Raw genomic sequence first — 21907 nt, 5'->3', positions numbered from 1 at the left:
ATAACCATTATTATTCTGCCTTTGTCCTGAAGAGTACCTAAGTCTCTTTGTGTGTATTACTAATTGTGCAATACAGACAAGTAGCACACTCTGCTTTACAAGGGAATGGATGATTCACTGACAAAAGGTCTCACTCTTGATTTAATGAAGTAAATCCCTATGAGGTGCATTAGCGTATGGGTTGATCTGGAAGAGTTCAGCTGTAGGATAACCGCGTGAGCTGTGTGCTGCCATCAGATTATGATTCATTGCTCAGACTGCCAGTTGCCATGTTCTGACTCAATGAAGAGCTATGCAAAGTGATCAGCTATCAGCTCTCCGTGGCATGAGAAACTGGGTGTAATTTTTGAAATGACAACACAGTTGGAATGAGTTTTCCCTCCTCCCCGGTTTCTTAGGAATCACAGTCTCAAATTCTGCTCGAAGTTTAGAGTAAAACCAAGCGTGAAGTCATAGATTCCACTGAAGCAAGCTGTCATGGTTATTTAGTAACCAAAGATTTATTTGAAGGTACCAAAGATGCAGCAAGTAACATCAGCCTCTTTGCATTGTCCCAGCACAGCCACAGGCAATACCCATCGGGGTTGCCAGCAAGAGAATGACAGCTAGGCATATATCTACTGTTTATATCTTTGACGTATTGCATTGTAGCACAAGCAGTTCTCCCGATTCCTATTTCACCTCACACTTAGTAGAAGAGCAGTGAAAACATTTGTTCTAGTGTTACGCCAGTTTTTTAAATGCTGCATATGCCCGTTGTGTTCACTGAGCATAACGGAGGGTGCAAAGAGAAGCGATTTGTTACTTTCACTCTGGTTCTTCTCACTCTCCTGTTAAGTCCTACGGTTTATTACTGCAGTCCAACCACTGAGTCAAGTTTAAAATTGCTGTGCAAATAAACTTCAGCACAGCTTTGCCTGGCTCGCTGGTATCAGCTGAATAAATAAGCGTTGGTAGTGTGCAGTGATGGGAGCTGTTGCATGTCAAGTGAACCTAAAGGAGCTTGCTCCACGTCATCCTATTGCTTTTGCATCTCTTACGCCCTAAATTCTGTAAGATTGTAGGTCAAGTAAGGCTTGTTATTTTCATTTTGTAGGTGATAGATACAACTCTTCAAATTTGGACATCAGTTTCTACAATTCCTGTAGGCAATAAATCAGTGCTTAGCCAAATAATATATTCATGGTATTCTACTGAATGTACTTGGTTAACTAAAGTAACATAAGGGAATTTACTGTATTATTTTGTACAGTTACTGTAAAATCAAGGCCTGACGTTTCATCTTAGTGTGTGCTCATAGCACAGTGTACCTTCACAAAAAGTTTACTTCTTTATGCTATTACGCTGCAGCTTTTATTGATTCCAGAGTTTCTCTCATGCTTTCCAGGAAGGCTTATATAAACCAAAGTTATTGCACATCCTGTTCTTGTTAGAAGGAAGGACGAAGGCTTTTTTAAAAATCCTCCACTTTGCAAAACAAAGGATGCCATAACATTTAGGGACATAAAATGATTTCAGGAGAAATTGTGCTTTGATGACAAGGTTAATAAAAAGGAGTATGATCAAGGTACAAAATGTGTCTACAGGTAGGTAAAGAACAAATGATTTGGAGACTTTTTTTAATAATTTAAGAACAATTAATCATAAATTTGAAGCTGCAGAAATAGTCTACAGCACTGCCACAAAATACGAAGGGGAGAGGGAGGAAGCTGCAGTAGAAAAAATTAATCAGATCTTTACTGTAGCTAATTTAAGGCTGATTATTTAGATGCATAGACAGAGAAGATCTCTGAACCTTCATGAATTTTAGGCCACCTAAGATTAGAATTACAACCTTTTTCTTGGGTGTATAGTGCATAATTTCTCAGGCTCTAAAGAGTCAAATTGTCCCTGATCTTCACTCCTGAGCATTTATTCCCTTAAGCAATAGAAGGCAATCCCTTACGGCAGTCTTCTGTAAAGACTGCGCTACAACCAGCTGTAATGGTTTGGCATCGTCCCCGACCTTCACAGGCATCCCTGCGTTTACCAGTCTGTGGTAAATCAAGGCCTTTCCCAACAGGCTGTACCCCAACAGAGCATCTTTCTGGTTCATTTATGCCATGGGTGGTATTTTTCCTTCCTCCTCGTTACCATGCTCCTCTCTGATGTAAAACATTTTGGAGTAGTTAACTGCTGTTTCAGACGTGCCACTGAGTCCTTGGCCATCCACCACCCCCAACGCTTGCTTCCTCCGGGTGCTGATACAGACGGCATCACCAGCAATGCAGGAATCGCTGGTAGCCAAAGGGAAGCCCCCTAGAAAGGGAAATGATTTCTTCATTAACCTAACGTTGCTCATTCATTACCTCAAAATGAAAACTTACATGCATGCAATATGTGAATTCTCCTGTTTGAAAGGGGAAACTTTAATGGCTTTAAGTTGATTTTAGAGGGCTCTACTTTGGCCCAGGTATTCCCCAGGGAAACTGCTTCTCCTCAGCAAATGAGGAGCTGGCTGGAAGAGCCGAAGGTTATTGCACAAGCTCAGATGCAGCATGTAGCTTCTGATGTGACAGTCGTTGCTTATTTCTGTAATTATTGCTACAACTTTTGAGGGGGCTAAGCAAACCTGAAATTTTGCTATTTTTGCTTTAGGAAGGTAAGACTTAAGAATATGGAAATTCTGTGAGATATCCATGAATAAGATTACAAGAAAAGTTATTGTTTTCCCATGAGAGTAACTGTTGAAGTCACCTCCTCAAATAGCACAAATTGTTCCTAAACAGAGACCCTTTCAGTATAATAGTCAATAAAGCTCCAGGATGTAAAAGCAACTGCTACACCTGCAGTCATTTTAGTCTCTTCAAAAATTTAGACTGAGTCTGCCCATCCAGATCTCTTAAATGTGTATTAGTTTAATTTTTAATCCTGCAGCCCTTTGCAGCTGGAGCGCCTCAGCGGATGTGGGCTGAGGCAGCTGTTTGACAGTACAGCGCAGTATCACAGCACGTACTGGGATGGGGAAGGGGAGACACGAAGAAGCCAAATCCAGTTGCAGTTCTCCAGGATCTAGAAGCAGACAAGCCAATTACTCTAACAGGGAGTTGCCAAAGAATGTACACAAAGCGGGGAATTGCTACATCCTCAAGCCGTTTAGACCTTGATTCTGAAGGATCCTCTCGTCCCCACATTCTGCCTGTTTACTTTCATTCCTGGGTTGGTACTGCAGCTGATTGCACCAAATGCCTTATTTCTTTCCATCCTCCAGCTTTCCCTAGAGCTTTGTCAGCCAAATGTCAACTGCATCTCAGCTAGCTGAGACCAAGGTATGCCATGAAAAAGCTCCTAATGCAAACTTCTTATACTGCATTTGCTGAGGATTGAGTTTGCTTTGCTCCCAATTAAAAAAATTAATTTACTTTGCTGGTCTTTGTGCCCCCTCTTAGTGCTTGTTTTTCACCAGCATTCATGCAATTGAATTTTACATCTGGGAATTTAGAATATGTTAGAAGAGCTGGAACATCCTTCTTAGCCCTTCTCTGCTTGAGCACTAGCATAGAAGCAGTTTAAGTGAGCCAGACAAGAATCAAAACACACCCTTCAAACTAAGTCTCATGTCCAGACATACAAGTATTTTATGAATGGGAAAAATATTAAACACAATGCTCAGACAGTAAATCTTGCTGTGGTTACATTTTTCTAAGAATGGTGTTTTTAGGGAAGGTCTGTTTAGTGCCAAAAAAAAAAAAAAGGAAGGAGAGGGAAGAAAAAAAGATTTATGGTTATGTAAAATTTCCCAGTAGTGCTTCTCTGCTACTGCTCCTGCAAGATTTCCCTGGTGCTGGCTTCACTAGGAAAGCAGGTAGCGTGGGGCTCAGGTACTCAGTCAGGAAATGGGGAAGACAACACCCAACTAACCTGAAGTCCTGAAGTTAGTTATATGGCACAGACTGAGTTCTGATAAATAAGCGCTTGTAGAATATTGAATTTATAACGTTATATATTTATATAAGTAAGTATATAGGAAAAAATTGGCAAGGAACTTTGAACAGCAACTAAGATGTTGGAAAACGTGATCTGTTTGTGCCTGTTTCAGGAGCTGAAAGCAAGCAGTGGTCAGTAAATAGACCTATTTTAGCTGCCAGTTACCCAGAATACAGCTAAGTACATTTTTGTCCTTTTGTTAACAAACCCTCCCCACCTTTTAGGAGGATTACCGGGGGAAAGAATAGCAAGACACCCCCCTTCTCCAGGTGCCTCATCCTCAAAGGGAACAAAACTGAGTTTTAAACACTGAACTGGGAATAACTCAAGGTTGTTCAATCTTTGGAGGAGTCAACAGCTACCTCCGTATGGAAAAGCCTCCTATATCCGCACGTCCTGGGAGATACCAGCCTGTGGCCATCAGATGGCTTGGGCCTGTGAAGCTGCCTGCCCTGGCCAGCAGCAGGCATTTGAGCCTCCTGGTGATTACTGGAGACAACGATTCTTGGGGACCTGCAAGGTTAAGCAGTGGCTAAACAACAGTAAGACACAACCATCTACGCAGGGGGTTAAATCCTTCAGGATATATCCCCCTCTTTTTTTTTTTTTTTTTTAATTGATGAAAGCTGGTATTTGCACACTACCCAAAACATGGCTCAGGAGCAAGACCACCAACTCTTGTAAGCCTCTGTCACTGGTCTTTCACTCAGGAAAATGGAAAATAGACTCGTCTCTTCTTCTGCCCTGGAAGCAGGCAAAGAGAAAGAAAAGCACGGCTTTGCTAGCAGTCAAGAACCTGCACAGCTGCTGCACTGAAGGTCATGGTCTGCCTCACAAATGGAGCTTGGTAATGAGGCTTGAGGTTTTGGGGTCTCCTCCTTGTGCTGGGCTGTAGTTGGCACTCAACAATGTCGGTTATTGTCTCACAACAGCTGAGGTGGATTTTGTCGCTTTTCACCGATCCTGTGTTGCTCCTAAAAACAAATGTGCTGAGGTTTCTGGAGAAATAGTTACTATTTTTATTTTTTAAATGCATCTAGGTCCATAATGTGATGATTGCATGCCAGCCTCCCCCAGCAACTGTTCACACTCTCCCTTGCCCTCCCCCAGTAATATAACATGCGATGTGCAACGAGCCACGTGCTCGAGGAAGGCGATTCATTTCTAAGAGGCATATTTGTAGGAAAAAAATGCTTTGAGGGTGTTGCTGTGGCTCTGTGTGACCTGCATTGGGGATGAAGTAGAAACCTCAACATTGCAGATATATCCCAGGGTCGCATTCGCAAGGCACAGGGAAGCAGTGGGGGAAGGACGTGAGCAGAGCATGAGCAGCTCTGTTGCTTCACGTGAAAATAAACTCTAATAGCAATTAAGGGAAAGGAGTAGGAAATTAATAAGGCAGTAAAGATTTTTTTCAAATTGGTCACAAACCATTGGTTTATCCCTTGAAAAGCTCAGCTGACAAGGATTCTCTCATCCCTTTGTCCCCCCTATCTCTTTCAATAATCATCCTTCTTCATGCAAATATAGATGGAAAGGGGAGAACAGTGAAAGGTTAAAATGGAAGCAGGCTATCTTTCATCGACATGGTAATTTTGCTGCTTGGCTCGATGCCAAACGCTCACTGCAGCCACTAGCTGCCATTCCAACATGAGTGAAAGGATCTTTAATAAGAGTGTAAATAAAAGCCAGGCTGAGAAATGAGTTTTCCATCCCAGCAATCGCTGGCCTAACCTCTGCTGTAAATAGTCTCTCAGAGCAGCACAGATGGAGTAGCAGCACCTGGGGATCAAGGCAATCTCTGCGCAGTGCGATTTAAACAGCTGGGTACAATTGAAACACGAATTAGCAGGGATAGACGGAGGGATTCCATTTTGTGTGCTAGGTAAAAACAAATAATCAGTCCTTTTTCCCCTTTAAAAAAAAAAGTGGTGGGGGGGGGAGAACTTTTGACATGATCTTGTGGGAGGTGCTCTTCACTGCAGCTGTTTGTTAGATTAATTTAACCATGAGAATTTCCCACAAGGCGCTGTAAAAACAGAGCCCTAATTTATGGTCATTGATTTAACAGCTTGAAAGTGATTTATCTGACCTCAGTAAAGATAGCGAGGACACCAGAAGAATGATCGGTCATTCTGGGCTTTGTGTGGCTGTGATTGGCCTTATTAATTTAGAGCAGAAGGTCTGTTTCAATGTCTTACTGAGACAGTCAAAGGCAGTTGGCAACGGAACCATTTTAAATACTTTTTTTTTTTTCTGAAGCATTACTAATGCTGCTAAGTACTAAGAATTTATTCCACATGGAAAAGATCCTCATTAGTTAAGAAATGGTAAGGCTTCATTTAGAACTGCACACAAACAGACGCCTGGTCTTGGACTTGCGAGTTGTTTTTTCTTAAGTAATTTTTTTTTTTCCTGTTGTTGGGAATCTAAAGCACACTGTGAAATACAATTGTTAAGCATTACAGTAAATGAGAAATAGCTTTGGAAGAGATAAAAGAGGTTGGCACAAGGGATTGCTGGCTCTTGCTCTTTTTAAGGGTAGATTTCAGAAACACCTAAACGCTTCACATATTTTACCATTTTTATCATTCAGTCCTCTTTATGGAAGTTATAGAGCATATCTGTTGACAAGTAAATATATCAAGGTTTTGTTTCAGAAGAATATGCTTTTGGTTGAAATAAGCGTAGCATCCACTACTGAAATGTCACAATTGAGTGATGCAATTTCATCACACAAATACGAGAAGAAAGGATGAAAAGCAAAGGGAAAGGCGAGTGCTCTCTCCAGAAAGAACAACTGGTTTCAAGAGGAGCGTGAAATCAAATACAGATGCTTTAACAGTTTACCTACAACAGAAAATTTGAATACAGAATATAATGTGTTTGCACAAGCGTGTGCCCGTGTACAAAAATCACATAGGAGGTGCCAAAACTGTTTCCTGTATTTCAGAGTACTAACCAGGAAAATGGGCTGGAAACGGTTGAGTACCAATTTATCTTGCCACTTGGACTGACGTGTGGTTGGGTTAAATGTCACTGATTTGGATGGTTCTGCATTTCATTCACTGCTGGATTATGCCCAGCTTTAAAGCCCATCTACAAGGATCTCAGTAATTGTCTTGCCACTTTTCAAGGTGGGAGACAGAAATGCTGCAGGCTAGGATTTCATCCACAGGGGATGAATGCTTACAGTCATTTCACTATCCTGATGAAATGCTATCTGACCTGAAACTAAGGTAGTCCACTTAATCTCTATACAACAGAGGGAAAAAGCAGAAAACAATATTTCAGCCTTCCAAAATATGAAGTAGTAACAGTTATTTTAAAAAGTGAAAAGACAACATAAGACAATAGAATAAATTATGAAATATGTAGAAAAGCCCCTACAAAATCTCATATACGTTGTCAAGAGATTGAAAAATAATGCATAAACAGCTACCTATCTCATTAAAAGGTTTGGGGAGCCAATGGTAACTATAAAAACAACCCCAAAACCCCATACAAATGAAACAAAGCTGAAGCCCACATTATAGGCCTGAAGAATATGGAAAGCTGTATGTCAGCCTGTGCATCTTCTTGCCATCATAGCACCATAGTGTTCTCTATAGCACACTATAGAGACATGACGAGAATCTGATAAATTATGTGCAGTATTACTTTGTTTAAATTCAAATTTATGGGAAAAAAATCAATAATGTGAGTAGCACACTAAAATGTTTCCACAAACTGTTTTTACCCATGACAAGAGTCTCCTAAATAAATAAAATAAAGCTGCTTCTTCCAAGTACTGTCCTGCATATCAACAAATCTTTGTTGCTCCCAAAATAACGGTAGATATTTCTTCCCACTTAAAGCCCATTCTGGATGGGTTCAGATCTAATTCTGGAAAATTACAAATAAGCATCCTCAACAGCATAGACGTCACGAACACTTCTAAAGGAATGACTGCTTTTTAGCAAATGGATCACCTTTTTTTTTTGATCCCTTAATTTACCACTGACTTCATTCTAACACTTGACACTATGGCACACGTAGATGTAAATGAGTCTTACAGATTACTTTAAAAGTACAACTATTTTTCATTTATCATCACAGAAACAACCACCTAAAAGACATTCTCTTTTAGGGTCTATATTCCACATGACATCCTGGAATACTGTTCATCTCAGTGTTCCCTTGTTTAATATTCCTAACGATGGTTTAATTGGCATCTCAGGGTCTAAACTATGATGTGACTTGTTTACTGCTGAAGCACCAGCAGTTCAAGAGTAGAATATACAGAATCACATTTGGCTTCTATTTTTTTTAAAAAAAGAACAAAAGCTTCAGTTACTATGTTCACGAAAATATTCTTACTTTAGCAAGAGTCAGAGAGACCATTTGAGATGACCAAAACTTGGAAAAAAATTCTAATAACTGATGAGCCCAATGAGGTGATCTTTTACACATCCTCCTCCTCCTTTTCTTTGAACTTCTAAGAACCATTTGCATGAAGAGGTGTCTTTAATTACTGCAAGAGCAATCTGCAGACAAATATGCTGAAGTGCCAATGTGTTTACCATTAAAACAAGGAGACAGCCCCTTCCTCTGATGCTGCTTGACCTTCCTAGCTCTGGATCAACCCACAACCCTCCCACTCCTGCTTATGGTGTGCCTGCTCCCAACAACAAAGACCAGAAGCAGACTTCTCTTGAAAAACACTAGAAGGAAATCATCAACTATCCAAGGCTGCGATTAAAGCCACTTTTAGATAGTTGCATACAAAACACAATAAAAACTAGTGTTGCAAGTCTCTTAAATATACCCATAGCTTAAGAAAGGACACTGCTCGGGGGTTTGCTGGACTCAAATTATGTGGTGTGACCAGGAAAAGCCCAGTTCTGCCCGAGTGGACAGCATAAATAGAACAGGCTACATGAGCACCTCTCCTCAACCCTCTAGTCAAAATGCTACACGTCTTACAGCAAAGCATTATGTCCACAGAAACTCATAAAATCCATGTGAGAGTTAAAATCGCAAGCTAGAAGTACTGCGTTCACTGATGTGGCAAGGACTACAGGCACGAGGAAGCGTTTGGAGTGAGGTCAGTGCCTACGAAAGCTGAGTGTGCGCTCAGGGACACCCACCACTGCGGGAACACGAGCCGTGGCACGAGCCCACCCAGCACCACGCTGGCACAGGCAGAGGCACAGGCAAATGCCACCACGGGAGACCAGCCACCACTGTGGGGGACAGAGGACCGGCAGGAGAGGAACCACACACACTCAAAGCAAATCTGCCTGTTACGGCAGGTCAGAGATACACTGCTCTGCGTACAAAGCCCTAAAGCTAACTCCGGTAGCTGTAATGAAGGCTGTGCTCATATTCACTTCAACACTAGGAAAATCGCTAGAATGAAGCTTATGGAACTGAATTAAGACAGGGGGGGTTTTTTGTTTGTTTACCTGTGCAGAAGATTTAACATTACTTGAGATCTGCTGGAGAAAGGATCATTTCCAATAACGTACCCAGCCTGATTTGGCCCTCATAAAAAAGATGTTAATTTAATTATTGGTTAGGTGTACAGCATATTTCTTATAAATACAGAGGTAAGAGAAGGCCTCTAGGTAGAGTCTTGAAGCTGCAGGACCGCAATAAGGAAAGTCATTTGCAAACCTCAATTTGGCTTCCATGGAATGCGTCACAAAGTCACTGGCAATTTTGTTCAACATTGACTAATGCCATCAATAGATATATGAGAGGAGGGGTCACTGGGAGTTTTGCTGGAGAGAGCGTTTATAAGTAAATCATCAGTTGCTAGGGTGCAAACGCATGATGTTGCACCAGACGAAAAGCAGTACACAACTGGCTGGTGATTAGCAAACAAAATGAGGGTTTGTGAGATCAAAGATGTATAATCACTCTTGTTTATCTTTAGGATGACTCCACCTCATATGCAAAGTACTATCCGCTGGATTATAGCTATTACCTACAGGTAGAAAAGTGTTGCAGAATATATGTGTGAGTTATGCATAAAAGCAGTCTTTTAGATGGGAAGAAGGAAATAGATTGTTTACACGGAATGCGTTCGTGTAACAGAAAAATGCTGAATACTGTATTTCCTGCTTTCACAGAATCACAGAATCACCAAATCGTATAGGTTGGAAAAGACCTTTAAGATCATCATGTCCAACTGTAAACCTAACACTACCAAGTCCACCACTACACCATGTCCCTAAGCACCTCAGCTACAGGTCTTTTAAATACCTCCAGGGATGGCGACTCAACCACTTCACTGGGCAGCCTGTTCCAATGCTTGATAACCCTTTCAGTGAAGTAAAATTTCCTAATATCCAGTCTAAACCTCCCCTGGCGCAACTTGAGGCCATTTCCTCTCATCCTATCACTTGTTACTTGGGAGAAGAGACCGACCCCCACCTCTCTACAACCTCCTTTCAGGTAGTTGGAGAGAGCGATAAGGTCTCCCCTCAGCCTCCTTTTCTCCAGGCTAAACAACCCCAGTTCCCTCACCCGCTCCTCATCAGACTTGTGCTCCAGACCCTTCACCAGCTTCGATGCCCTTCTCTGGACACGCTCCAGCACCTCAATGTCTCTCTTGTAGTGAGGGGCCCAAAACTGAACACAGTATTCGAGGTGCGGCCTCACCAGTGCCGAGTACAGGGGCACGATCACTTCCGTAGTCCTGCTGGCCACATTATTTTTGATACAATGATTTTCAGTCTCCTTCCTATGTAAAGGAACTAATTGCTCATTATCATCAGTGGTAAATATAGTCAGAGCTATTTAACTTAAATTTCAGTCTTTAATGGAAACATGCTTAATCTGTAATGTCATTATTCCTCCCAACATTGCATTCACAGTCATTTCTTGTGGCTAGCAGTAGGTCACCTTCCGTCATCTGCATTGACAGACAAAGGTAGACACACAGGTTTTCAAGAAATTGCTCAGAAGAATAAAATTCCCAAAGTTGTAACTTCAACATAATTACCCTCTGTTCTTAAAAATTGCACTTCATGAAAGAACCACCATGAAATTCTTGTTCTCACCATGTTCTCTTCTCTACTAATGGCAGAATTTTTGTTTTTGAACAGAGACTGTTTGGATATATGTTGATCATTGACTATTGCTGAGAAACCCTATGCTAGTTTTTAGCATGCTTTCTGTAGATACTTTCTTAGGTGGGGATGAGCAGTAGTCCTTTAAAACTGGGACCAAGAATGATTCATGCATGTAACCCATTAGGTTAGCAAAGCTCTTGAGTTTCCTATGTTTTTCTTACATTGCTTTTTGTGTCTTTATCATGTTTTCTCCCCCATCAGACTAATTAAAACTGGAAACTACAGAGCAGTGAAACCAGGATTTCCCAGGAAATAGAAGAACATTTAAAAAAGAGTATTGTTATAGTAGCAACATTTCTGAAACTGGAAGATGCAAAACCACCAGAATCGGGGGGACAACAGGGACAGAAACCATAGAACAGCTGAAGAAGGTAACAGACAGTCAAAAGCACAATCACAAAGACTTCATTTATGCTAGGCATTTTCATTAAATGTCCCACCAGTGCACCATATCTACACTAGCATTACAGTAATAGTTAAGTCAGGCATCTGGCTGTCAGCTGAGGTTTCTCAGCCATGTCTTGAGAACACCAGTTCTCCTAGGCTAAAGTCCTATGAATGTCACCACCTGGTACTGCCACATGGCAGGGGCTGGGAATTTTGAAGGATCTGAGGAGCTGAACCGGTCAAGCCTGGTTTCCTCTGGATTCGTGTCTATAGGATGACTTATGTGGATTTTAAGGTAACTGATAAGAGTGAGCTTTTACAGCCTTTCCACTAGCAGGCTCTCTTCTTCATCTAGCTGTCTAGATAAAGGCATAATTTTTTCAGAGACTTAATATTTCTGATTTTTCTTCCTGTTGGTCAAATCTGGATAAAATAGGCCAATGGATTCAAGGTTCGTAAGAAAAGATTAGCAGATGCACAATCACATAAACCTTGTTTTCTTAGAAAGTTAGGTTAAAAGTGTTCAGCCATAGCAAAGTAATTGGTAAAAAAAGCAAGTGAAATTACCTTATAAAGCAGAACAAGCTTTTGAGAAAGAAAGAACAACAAAAGAGCATGTGATTATGGATTTGCTTTACCTTCCTGTTTCAAGACATGGGGAAGGCTGAAATGCTTAAAAACTATTTGGCTGCAATGTTAAGTGCGTAACAGCTGCATGACACTACAGAATGATGGTTAACAACAAGAAGTTGTCATAAGACAGGATCAAGAGAAACAGTTAGAGACCATCTAGATAAACACTTAAGAGCATACCATAGGAGGGGGCTCTTGGAAACCCAGATTTTATTCCTGGCTGGTTTTGCAACTGCCTCGCATAAGCCTTCTCATAAGTTTACAAAATGCTTTCTTAAAACTAGTCTTTTTTTTTTTTTCCTGGTCTCAAAAGTCTGTCTAGGATGACTATTGCTCTAACAGCACTATGTCTGTCTATCTCCATGCCATGTTCTGTGATGAGCCTTCATATCCTATGCCCTTCCTCCCTCTTTCTGTTTATGTAGGCATGGATTGTATGTAAATATAGCTCTATATCAACTTAATTGCCCCCTGCATGGGTCTAAATTGAATCACAGAAAGTATCCATAACACTAGCATACCCATTAAAATTTTTTTTTTTCTGTACTGTGCTGAGTAATCCATCAATCTTAGCACGAACTCTTGAGTCATCGGTTGATCATCACACCTTTGCCCTTCCTTTTTCAGGAAATGGGAAAATTCCACTGAAGTTTCTAGGAAATCTGTACACTTCTGTTCGCCGGATCGTTATAGTTTTCAGATCCAAATCCATAATTTTTTTCTTAGCAAACATACTTCTGGATCCATTCTCATGACAGCCTACCCATTTTTCTTCAGAAGGGAGTACCTGTTACATACTTGTCCTCTTTCTGATGCTAATTGCCTCTTCCTTAGATTCCCCATCTTTTCTTTCTTCTGTCTGCAGACCATTCTGTCATCTGTTCTCTTTCACAGTCCCTTTATCATGTTCACTGTTCCTTGGGCACCAGACACTATCATAACTTTTTTTTCCTCTTTTCTGCTGATCCTGCCTTCTCTCCTCTACTCATCTGCTACTCTGTTTTCTTCTTTCTTTCTCTCTTTTCTCTCCTTCAGTAAAGGAAACTTATTCTGCAACTTTATTTTTCCTTCACTAGCCAGTCTTGTCAATTTGAATTGTGCATCAGTTATTCAAAAGGTCACTTCCACTATTTGCTTGCCTTTTTTTCCCCAAGTGTTCTCTTTTGGTAAATACTTACAAAAAGTCACCCATCTAATCTTCTCCTTCACTCCCATCTTGCTGTTGTCTTCAAGAATCCACCTAAACTTATGTTGTTGTCACAAGCTGTAGCTAGAATTTCTCTTAGAAGAGATCTGTGCTTATAAAGAAGTAAAGGAAATAGCAATATTCAACTGGAATTATCCACCATTATTTCTACATAATCATGTTAGGTGAGGTGAGAGAGCTTTGAGAAATGGCAAGTACATAAACTATTTCAAAATGCATGTATAAAGGCTTACAGTTCAGTATTTCTCATGAAATACTAATCTTACTGCCAGAATTTCAAGCACCAGTAGGACAATAATTAAGTAGTAGTCAACTTGACCATCAGAACTCAAGTGCAACAACTAAACCTGCTTTCTTTGATGGGGAAATAAGCCAAATGGAGAGAAGAAATGCACTGGTGTTAGTATTAACTGCAAGAAGATTTAGAAATGTGTTCTACTAGAATTCATTCCTGCAACACACTTCTCTATGTATTCATTAACAATCATGGGCTGGTGTAGGCAAAATAAGATTCTTTCCAGCATTATTTGAAATGGAAAAGAGCAAAAGTCTAGTCACTATGAATTCAATATCATGTTGATAAATAAAGAACTCACCTTAAATAAACAAAAGCATCATGAGGGATGTGAAGTAGTCCTGATAGGAAGAAGTAACCGAATTCAGAAAATGAGGAAGGGGTTAAGTTATAGGAACATTGAATCAGGAGATCTATTTTACATTCATTACTTAGTAAGGTAATACTGTTCCAACAAAAATAAAAACCATGTATTTTATGCAAGACAAATGAGGTCATTAGTTTATGTTTGAAACTGGTCTGATTTCAGTCACAGACCTAGGATTCTCTCTAGTACAGTGCATTTTTGGAAAAAGCTAATGAAAATGGTCACATGGGAATGGTCAAAAAAATAATTTTTAAAAAAATGGAAAATAAGATCCATCAGGCAAAGTTGTGAAAAAGTGCCTGAATAGATGCATTCATTGTAAGAAAATTATTTTCCACATGTATGTAAAGATCTGTCCTTTTTTCAAACTGCATAATCTCTTGAAGGAGAATGGAAGTTACTTTGTAAATACAAAAAGAAAAAAAAAACAACAAAAATGGAAACTAAAGAAGTGGAATTATTGCTTATTAAAGACTTGCTTATTCATATACTTTTTGATATAAAGTAGCATGTTCTTACATGAAGCGGTATTCATTCACTATCAAGTCCATCATGTGCAAATATCAACATAGATGCAATGATTTACAACCCATCCTGCAGACTGTCAAATTCAGGTTATATTGGATAAAAAAAGGGAGGTGAGACGGGGAGAAGATATAACAACACGTGTTGCTTTTCAAGCAGTTCCTTCTTTTATTTGTTTTTGTAGTTACCAAGCACAGGCATTTCTGATAACCTCAGGTATAACAGTGAAACAGTGAGTTTGTTTGCTCCTTTATCTTTTTTCCTGTAGGTTTTAAGACAAGTAGAGCTTTACAGGCACTTACCCTAGAAATACAAAGGCAGCTAAACAACTTGTATTACACAGCAATGCACCTGAACTACAAACAGGAAACCATGTTCTGGGTCAGGTTCAATATCAGGATTGTTTTAGAGTACCACCTAACAATACAGCCATTGCACCAGTTTGTGGTTTAGGTGACAATACCGTGGCAGATAGCTGCAGACTCCTCAAACAAGTACTTACAGGTTCAATAGAAAAGGTTAATCATTTTTGGCATAGCTTCAGACTACTTCTTCCAAACCATCAGACTCATCTGTGTACCATTGTGTTTGGGTCCTAGTTCTCTCACTGGTTCCCCAAGTTCACTTGGGGCAGCTGAAAAATCTCAGTCCTTCTTTCCTGAAAAATTCTGTAAATGGCTCCTTTCAAGTGTTGAACAAGGTAGAGATTAAGTTTAGCTGGTTATGCTGCAGTAGACCACAGAGGAGTGTCCTTGGAGAGGAAGAGCAATTTCTCAGCACTAGCTTAAGAGAAAAATCTGTTGGCACAAACACAGATGCTTAAAAATAAATATATCATCCATGTAAAAAAGAATGAGGAATCTAAGGAAATTAGCTTTTATCACAGCCTTTCTGATTTATTTTTTTTTTTTGGTGAGCAGACCATAATGTAGACTGATCTGATGGCCCACGTTAAGTGATGGTTTCTTGCTGTAGCAGCAGCTCAGATGCTTCTGTAAATGGAGCATACTATCTGCAATACTTCAAAGGGATACTGACCATACCAGCAGTGGATCCAACAATTCCCCAGTTGCCTTCTATAGCCAAAAAAGACTTACATGGAATATACACTGCTGAATGAAGAATGTTTCTAACACTTTCAGTAATTTGGAAAACAAAACCTGCTGGAATTAAGATGAGAACAAAAAAAAAATGCGTTTGAGAAGACTACTTTCCTGGTGCAGAGATCTTGGTTTTGTTGTTGTTTTTCAAACCAAAGTTTAAAAATTAAACAAAACCTTTGCAGTAGCAGTACTTGAGTAAGCCCCCAAAGAGAAGCAATGTGCTATCCACACCCAATGCCAATGATGATAGCAAAGGAAGCTAAGCTTCAGTGAAAGCAAAGGAAGCTTTCTTAGTGTTCTGTGACAGCCATGCCATAACACTAAAATGATTGTAACCAACCCACTTGCCAAAGCAGTCCCACTGTCAGGCTAGCAAGTTTTTCTTATAGCATACAAACTCTCCATTTATAAGAAATAAGCGTTTTCAAATTATAACACCACCAAGTATTTACACTAGGTATTTGCCACTGACTGCTTAAAAAAAAACAACAAAAAAACCCAACGAAAAAACCCACCTGACCTACTGTCCAATTAGTGGTGCAAAGACTGTGGCTTGCAGAGTTTTTCTGAGTAGCCCTTTTCCTTTAAGGTGGCAGCATAGCACCTCCTGAGTCTGTTCACATTCCAACATACAAAGCCAGGCAAAAAGAGCTGCAGGGGTTTTTGTGTAAAAATGCACAGGAGGGGTGCCTTTCAGCAACAGCCACTGCTCCTCATCCTTCCCGGCCACTACAGCAGTAGTTGTCTAACCTTTTGGGTAAGTTTGCAGCAACAGGCCAAGCATGGGGGGTAGTGGGTTTCACCCACTACCGCCCTATTAGTATAGGCCAAGCCTGGCTTTTGGTGACAGGCAGAGGAAAATGAGTTCAGTAGCTGCTCAAGGAAGAAAATACCTGTCTCTGCACAGGTTAGGATGGGCAGACGTTGCTACAGCTAGAAGGAAAGGAGACCAAAGCACCCCAGGCATCTGCAGACAAAGCTATGGCTGGGTGCTCTTGCCAGTAGGAGGGCAGAAGGCTGCCCAGATGGAGCGAAGGAAGACAGGACCCAGAAGTGGGTTTGGTGGTTGGACAGCTCTGGGCACATTCCATGATGAACATATCTGTCAGATATGTTAAGATGACCATCAGGAGAGCTACATTCAGCAGAAAGGATGACACTAAAGATTACTCACAATGGTCACAGAAGGAAGTGACTCATTCCAAAGGCCAAAAGAATGACCCTAAGCTAGAGGTGGACATGTGCCTTGTGAACCAGAACCAGGAACATCAGCTTCACGTGATTTCTCAGAACAGTGAAGGCAGCAGGATATGAAGCCAAGGAAACACTTGTGACAGGCAGGCAATAACTGTATTTCACAGAGACAACAGTGGTGTACAATACTGCAAACAGTGCGTTGTTAATGATTTTATTTTTCTTGACCTCGGGAGGAGAAGAGGAAGGAAAATGCTGACTTTGAATTTTCAACTAATAGTCATAGGCATTCTGCAGATTTTTGCACTACAGAAAGAGAAGGACCATTACCATGGTCATTGTCCTTTTGGACTCAATGGAGCTGAGGAATTTAAGTACAGTAAGGATTGCAGAATTACTGACTCCTAAGAAAGAGAGGTCCAGGGCCCACAGCACCAAGTAAAAAGGGCTGACTGTTTTGATGACCTGGCTTTGAATCCTGCTTTGAAATCATTGCAAAAGCTTAGCCATTGAGTAGACGTGGAGTTTGATGCTGAAGACAGACATTCCCAGGTACCGTTCTGGCCTAGCAGTACCACCGTCATCACTTGCTCTATACAACAGCCATACAATTTTTTCAAATGTCAAACATCAAACATGGATCAGTGTGTGTTGTTTAAAGAGACAGTTGTAAGACCTATAGCATGTTTCAATTCTACCACTTTTCCTCATCAATTGTTCAAACATTTAATTACTGCTAGCACTCAAACCGTAGAAGTTAATGGCATAAGATACAACTGCATCTTCTGTCCCTCTATGTATTATTAAAAGCTCCCCACAATCACTTTACTTTGCCATATGCAAGTGCTATGTTACCTTGCATCCTTTTTTTTGATCTGCTGAATACATATATGGCTTGCATTTTGAGACCTTTTCCCCAACCACTTCATTCTTTGAATTCTCTCCAATAGTCCCATTTTGTTTCTGAATTAAGATGACCAGTTCATCAGTATACAATAATCAAGTGCTATATGAAGGGAAGATCACTTTGTTCAGCTTAATAGCTTGCTTTCTGTATACTGAAGCACTGTACCAGAAGTCTACTTCAAGATCACTACAGTGGCAACGGCCCTTTTCTAAATCTTTGCTTAATGAGATGTAGTCCCTGTGTGACCACCTTGGTCCATGTCTACTGCCAAAATCAGTACAAAGTGGTTAACATGATGCTGTCTTGTACCGTATTAAATGTCAGGGTTATGAGCCAAGCAATCTCATCCTGCTTAATTCTATCACAGACAACCATACTAGAAATGTACAAGCCCTTTAAAAAGAATGTGGGGGAGGCAGTAGCAAATCCCACCCAGTTAAATAATTTCAAGGGTAACCTAAATCTTCAATTGTATCCCTTTCCCATCATTTTAGATATACAAAATATAGAATAAAAACCCCACTCCTGTTTTGACAGTCTTGACAAACCAAAATGTTGATAATAGTGTTAACAGTGTTTTTAGGGATGGGAAAACAAATTGAAATAGCCTAGAGATTCATGTCATGAAGCTGAAAGGGAGGTACAAACATAACAAGCGAGAAAGGGAGAAAAAACCTAAATGCTAAACAAATAAGAAAATGTCATTTGGTCTCGCTAGGTTCTTCCATACCAGCCATTGCTAATGAAAAGATAAGTGTCATCTTTCAGTCACTTCAAGCTCTGCCAAAACTATTATCACATTAAAGACACTGCTTTTTAGCTGGTCACAAGGTTGCAGAAGACAAGCTTTTTAAACAAGACTTGATTAGCATAAAGGCAAAAATCAGAACGACTAGAAAAGAAAGAGGGAGAAACTGAAGCACAAAGGGGCAATCAAGTCTCGGTATTTCGGGTGATAATTGGGACTAGAGCAGAGTCAGTAAAAGGGATAAGATCACCTCAGTCCTTGCTGCCTTGGCTTAGTCTGAGGACTTTGTGATTTCAATGCATCATGACTGAACCCAGAAGTCTGCGAGTGTGGTGACCCATACTGGTGTTGACATTGCAGGTAAAAGCTGCACATCTTTTTACTCAGACAATGAATTCCAAAGGAGATGAAGAGAGGGGAAGCCCTCCTCTTCTACCATCTAGGCTTAATTTTCAAAACACTGGGTCCACTGCAATTGTCTTCCTGTCAAACATTCCTATTATCCATCAGATACAATCTCAATATGTTCTTTAAACCAGCAGGAATTTTTGACTGAATTAATTCTATTTTTATTTTTTTCCCTGACGTTTACAAATAATTTTATATAACAGACCAAGAGTTGCCATCTGTTACCTCAAACTACTTTTAGGTCTCTATACAACACATCCTGCGGATGTAGCCTACTTTTTTGCTACTAGATATGGTACTTCATGATTGACAGTATTAAATATGTTGGACTGTGACTAATGAAACATTTTGGATTGCTTTCTAACAGTAAATGCTCCACATGTACCGTCCTATCAATCACTGTGGCATCTGCAGCTATCATTATGGATGGTATTTCGCTTTCTTGAGCATTGATAACTGGATTGAACAATACTGGCATCCATATACAGAATTGCAAATTTTGGCCTTGGGATATGCGTACCAGAGTAGACAGGCCCTGGGAAAACAGCCCCATGCATGGCTCAGTTCCAGTGGTTCACTCTGCCTCTGTTGATTCTTCTGAAGGTGGGCCCTGCTGCTCCACAGCTGCCTGCAACCCCTCCTGCCACCCATGTCAATAGGAGGCTGCGGAGGGTACCACAAAGACCTCAGAATTACCATAAAGGATTTTCTGGGCAAACGCCAAGTCCAGCCTTGGCATGAGCTGACCACAGCCATCTGGCCAGGCTTACACATGATCATCGTGACCAGCTGAGCCACCTGCATTAGGGCTTCCTGAAGCAGAAGATCCTAATGGCACCTGAATTGTTTGCGTGGTGCCTCCAGATTCAATTTCAGCTAGCTGCAGCTCATGTGGTGGCTGCTGGGGGTTGTTGGGAGCCATGCAATACCCTAAACACTCCACCATCATGTTGTTACAACAGCAGGGCCATAGCTAGTACAAGGCTGGCAAAGGGAGGGGAGAACATATCGCATAAATATTTAAGGACCTCTGCTCCCACTAGGCCTTGCACTGATCATTTTAGTTGGGTTTTGATTAGTATCACTACTGTTTATCTACATTCTTTAAGCCTTGCACTTTGTTGCCTTATTAGACCACTTTTACTTTTCAACCATTAAAAAAGGATTGGTAAACTTAAGCACTTGCTTCCTCTGCCATCCTTCCCTATTTTCCTTTCTCCTCTAGCCTATAACCATGTACTAAAGTAGCAAAGACAGCAGCTGGGTACAGGATGTATGACAGACCATGTACGACATCAGGGACTAACATGACTAGAAAGCAATCTTTCAGGTGCTGGAAAGAAGAAAGATGTTCATGAGGCTGGGGAGTAGTGGAAAAGCTAGGTCACGAGAAACGGAACAAACCTGAGGGACCTGGAAAATAATGGTAGTGTGGCTGTGTCCTGGTTTCGGCTGGGATAGAGTTAATTTTCTTCCTAGTAGCTGGTATAGTGCTGTGTTTTTTATTTTAGTATGAGAATAATATTAACACACTGATGTTTAGTTGTTGCTAAGTAATGTTTACACTAGTCAAGGACTTTTCAGCTTCCCATGCTCTGCCAGGTGCACAAGAAGCCGGGAGGGGGCACAGCCAAGATAGTTGACCCAAACTGGCCAAAGGGCTATTCCATACCATATGAGGTCATGCTCAGTATAGAAACTGGGGGGAGTTGGCCGAGGGGTAGCAATCGCTGCTCAGGGACTGGATGGGCGTCAGTTGGCAGGTGGTGAGCGGTTGCATCACTTGTTTTTTCCTGGGTTTTGTTCCTCTCTCGCTCTCTTGTTGTTTTCCTTCTCATTACAATTTATTATTATTTTTGTTCCAATTATTAAACTGTTCTTATCTCAACACACGAGTTTTCTTACTTTTGCTCTTCCGATTCTCTCCCCCATCCCACCGGGGGGGGGGGGAGGGTGAGCGAGCGGCTGTGTGGTGCTTAATTGCCAACTGGGGCTAAACCACAACAGGCTGGCAGACTGGCACACTTATAAACATTTAATGTTTATAGTAGTGCTAGCTCTCACATTGTACGTTTGTATGTACCATTTCAGATCTACTTTACACCTAGGCATTCTAGCCAAACCTACATGAGGTTATACAAAAGTAACCTACTGCATATCCTTTCTGACAGAAGCATTTCTTGGGTCCATATTCAAGTTTTGCAGCATGAAAGGCCACCATGATACTGATGGCACCAGCAATGAGCCTAGCTCAAAGGATTACTATTACACTGCCACACTAGATATCTAGGCTGCCAAATCTCAGCATCTGACTGAAATCACTGTGTAAATCAGATAGGGTTACATGACACAGAGCAGCACAAGAAAGATATGGACAGTGACAATGCATGCGTACATCCTGATAACACTTAGGGTTATCACCTTGGGAAAAAAAGACCTCAGGAAGCACAGATATGGCATATTCAGTACAGCCCACTGTATATATAGATACTGGCCCCTAATGAGGTAAGGCAGGTAGGTAAGTGGCAGTAAGGAAGTGATTTTTTTTCTGCTTAGCCTGAGAACTCCAGAGAAGACATCCTATGGAAAAGTAGATCCTGTTTGTAATCCCCAACAAATGCTAAATTTTTGCATCACCATGATATGAATCACCCAGTAACATGGATTCAGACATCAGATTTACCCATTCTAAAGTAATTGTCCACTAGGTGACCAGAATTGGATGCAGCAAGGCTGCTTAGAGGGTAGTTGCCCTCTTGACAATAAGTGTACTGATGCAGTTGGGAAAGTGACAGCTTCTCACCCACAGTTGTGAAAACAGGCCTACTCATGCAGTTGTCCTGGATCTGCTGGCAACTTCCCCCTTGTTCACCTAAGCCAAAACCTCTGCTTGATGAGGGGTAAGCTGCAGTTTGACCTAGACCTGTAAGGAGGTGCAGGGAGCTTTCCAGACAGGAACGCTTTTGAACACTAGGATGACAGAAAATCTAAGATCCAAACTCCACTCAGATCATTGTAGACATCCTTGTTCCATCCTGTGTAACAC

General features: G+C 40.9%; 1 protein-coding gene across 4 annotated transcripts in view; it reads right to left on the bottom strand.

Moving 5' to 3' along the window:
• The window catches only part of MON2 (MON2 homolog, regulator of endosome-to-Golgi trafficking), a 122639-nt gene that overhangs the window by 5278 nt on the left and 95454 nt on the right, over positions 1 to 21907 (bottom strand). For 2 of the 4 annotated variants that reach the window (XM_072862680.1, XM_072862689.1), the window contains one exon: positions 2077 to 2298. The exons of 1 other annotated variant lie outside the window; for it this stretch is intronic. In XM_072862680.1, coding sequence (XP_072718781.1) covers positions 2092 to 2298 — 207 coding nt within the window. In that variant the 3' untranslated portion in view covers positions 2077 to 2091. Of the gene's footprint in view, positions 1 to 2076; positions 2299 to 15265; positions 15299 to 21907 lie in introns of those variants that run through there. One more of the 4 variants, XM_072862717.1, reaches the window with a different exon arrangement.

This window comes from Ciconia boyciana, chromosome 1, assembly GCF_034638445.1.
Source record: "Ciconia boyciana chromosome 1, ASM3463844v1, whole genome shotgun sequence".
Lineage (NCBI taxonomy): Eukaryota > Metazoa > Chordata > Aves > Ciconiiformes > Ciconiidae > Ciconia > Ciconia boyciana.
The sequence above is the reverse complement of the archived record's forward strand: the minus strand, read 5'-3'. Positions and strand labels throughout refer to the sequence as shown.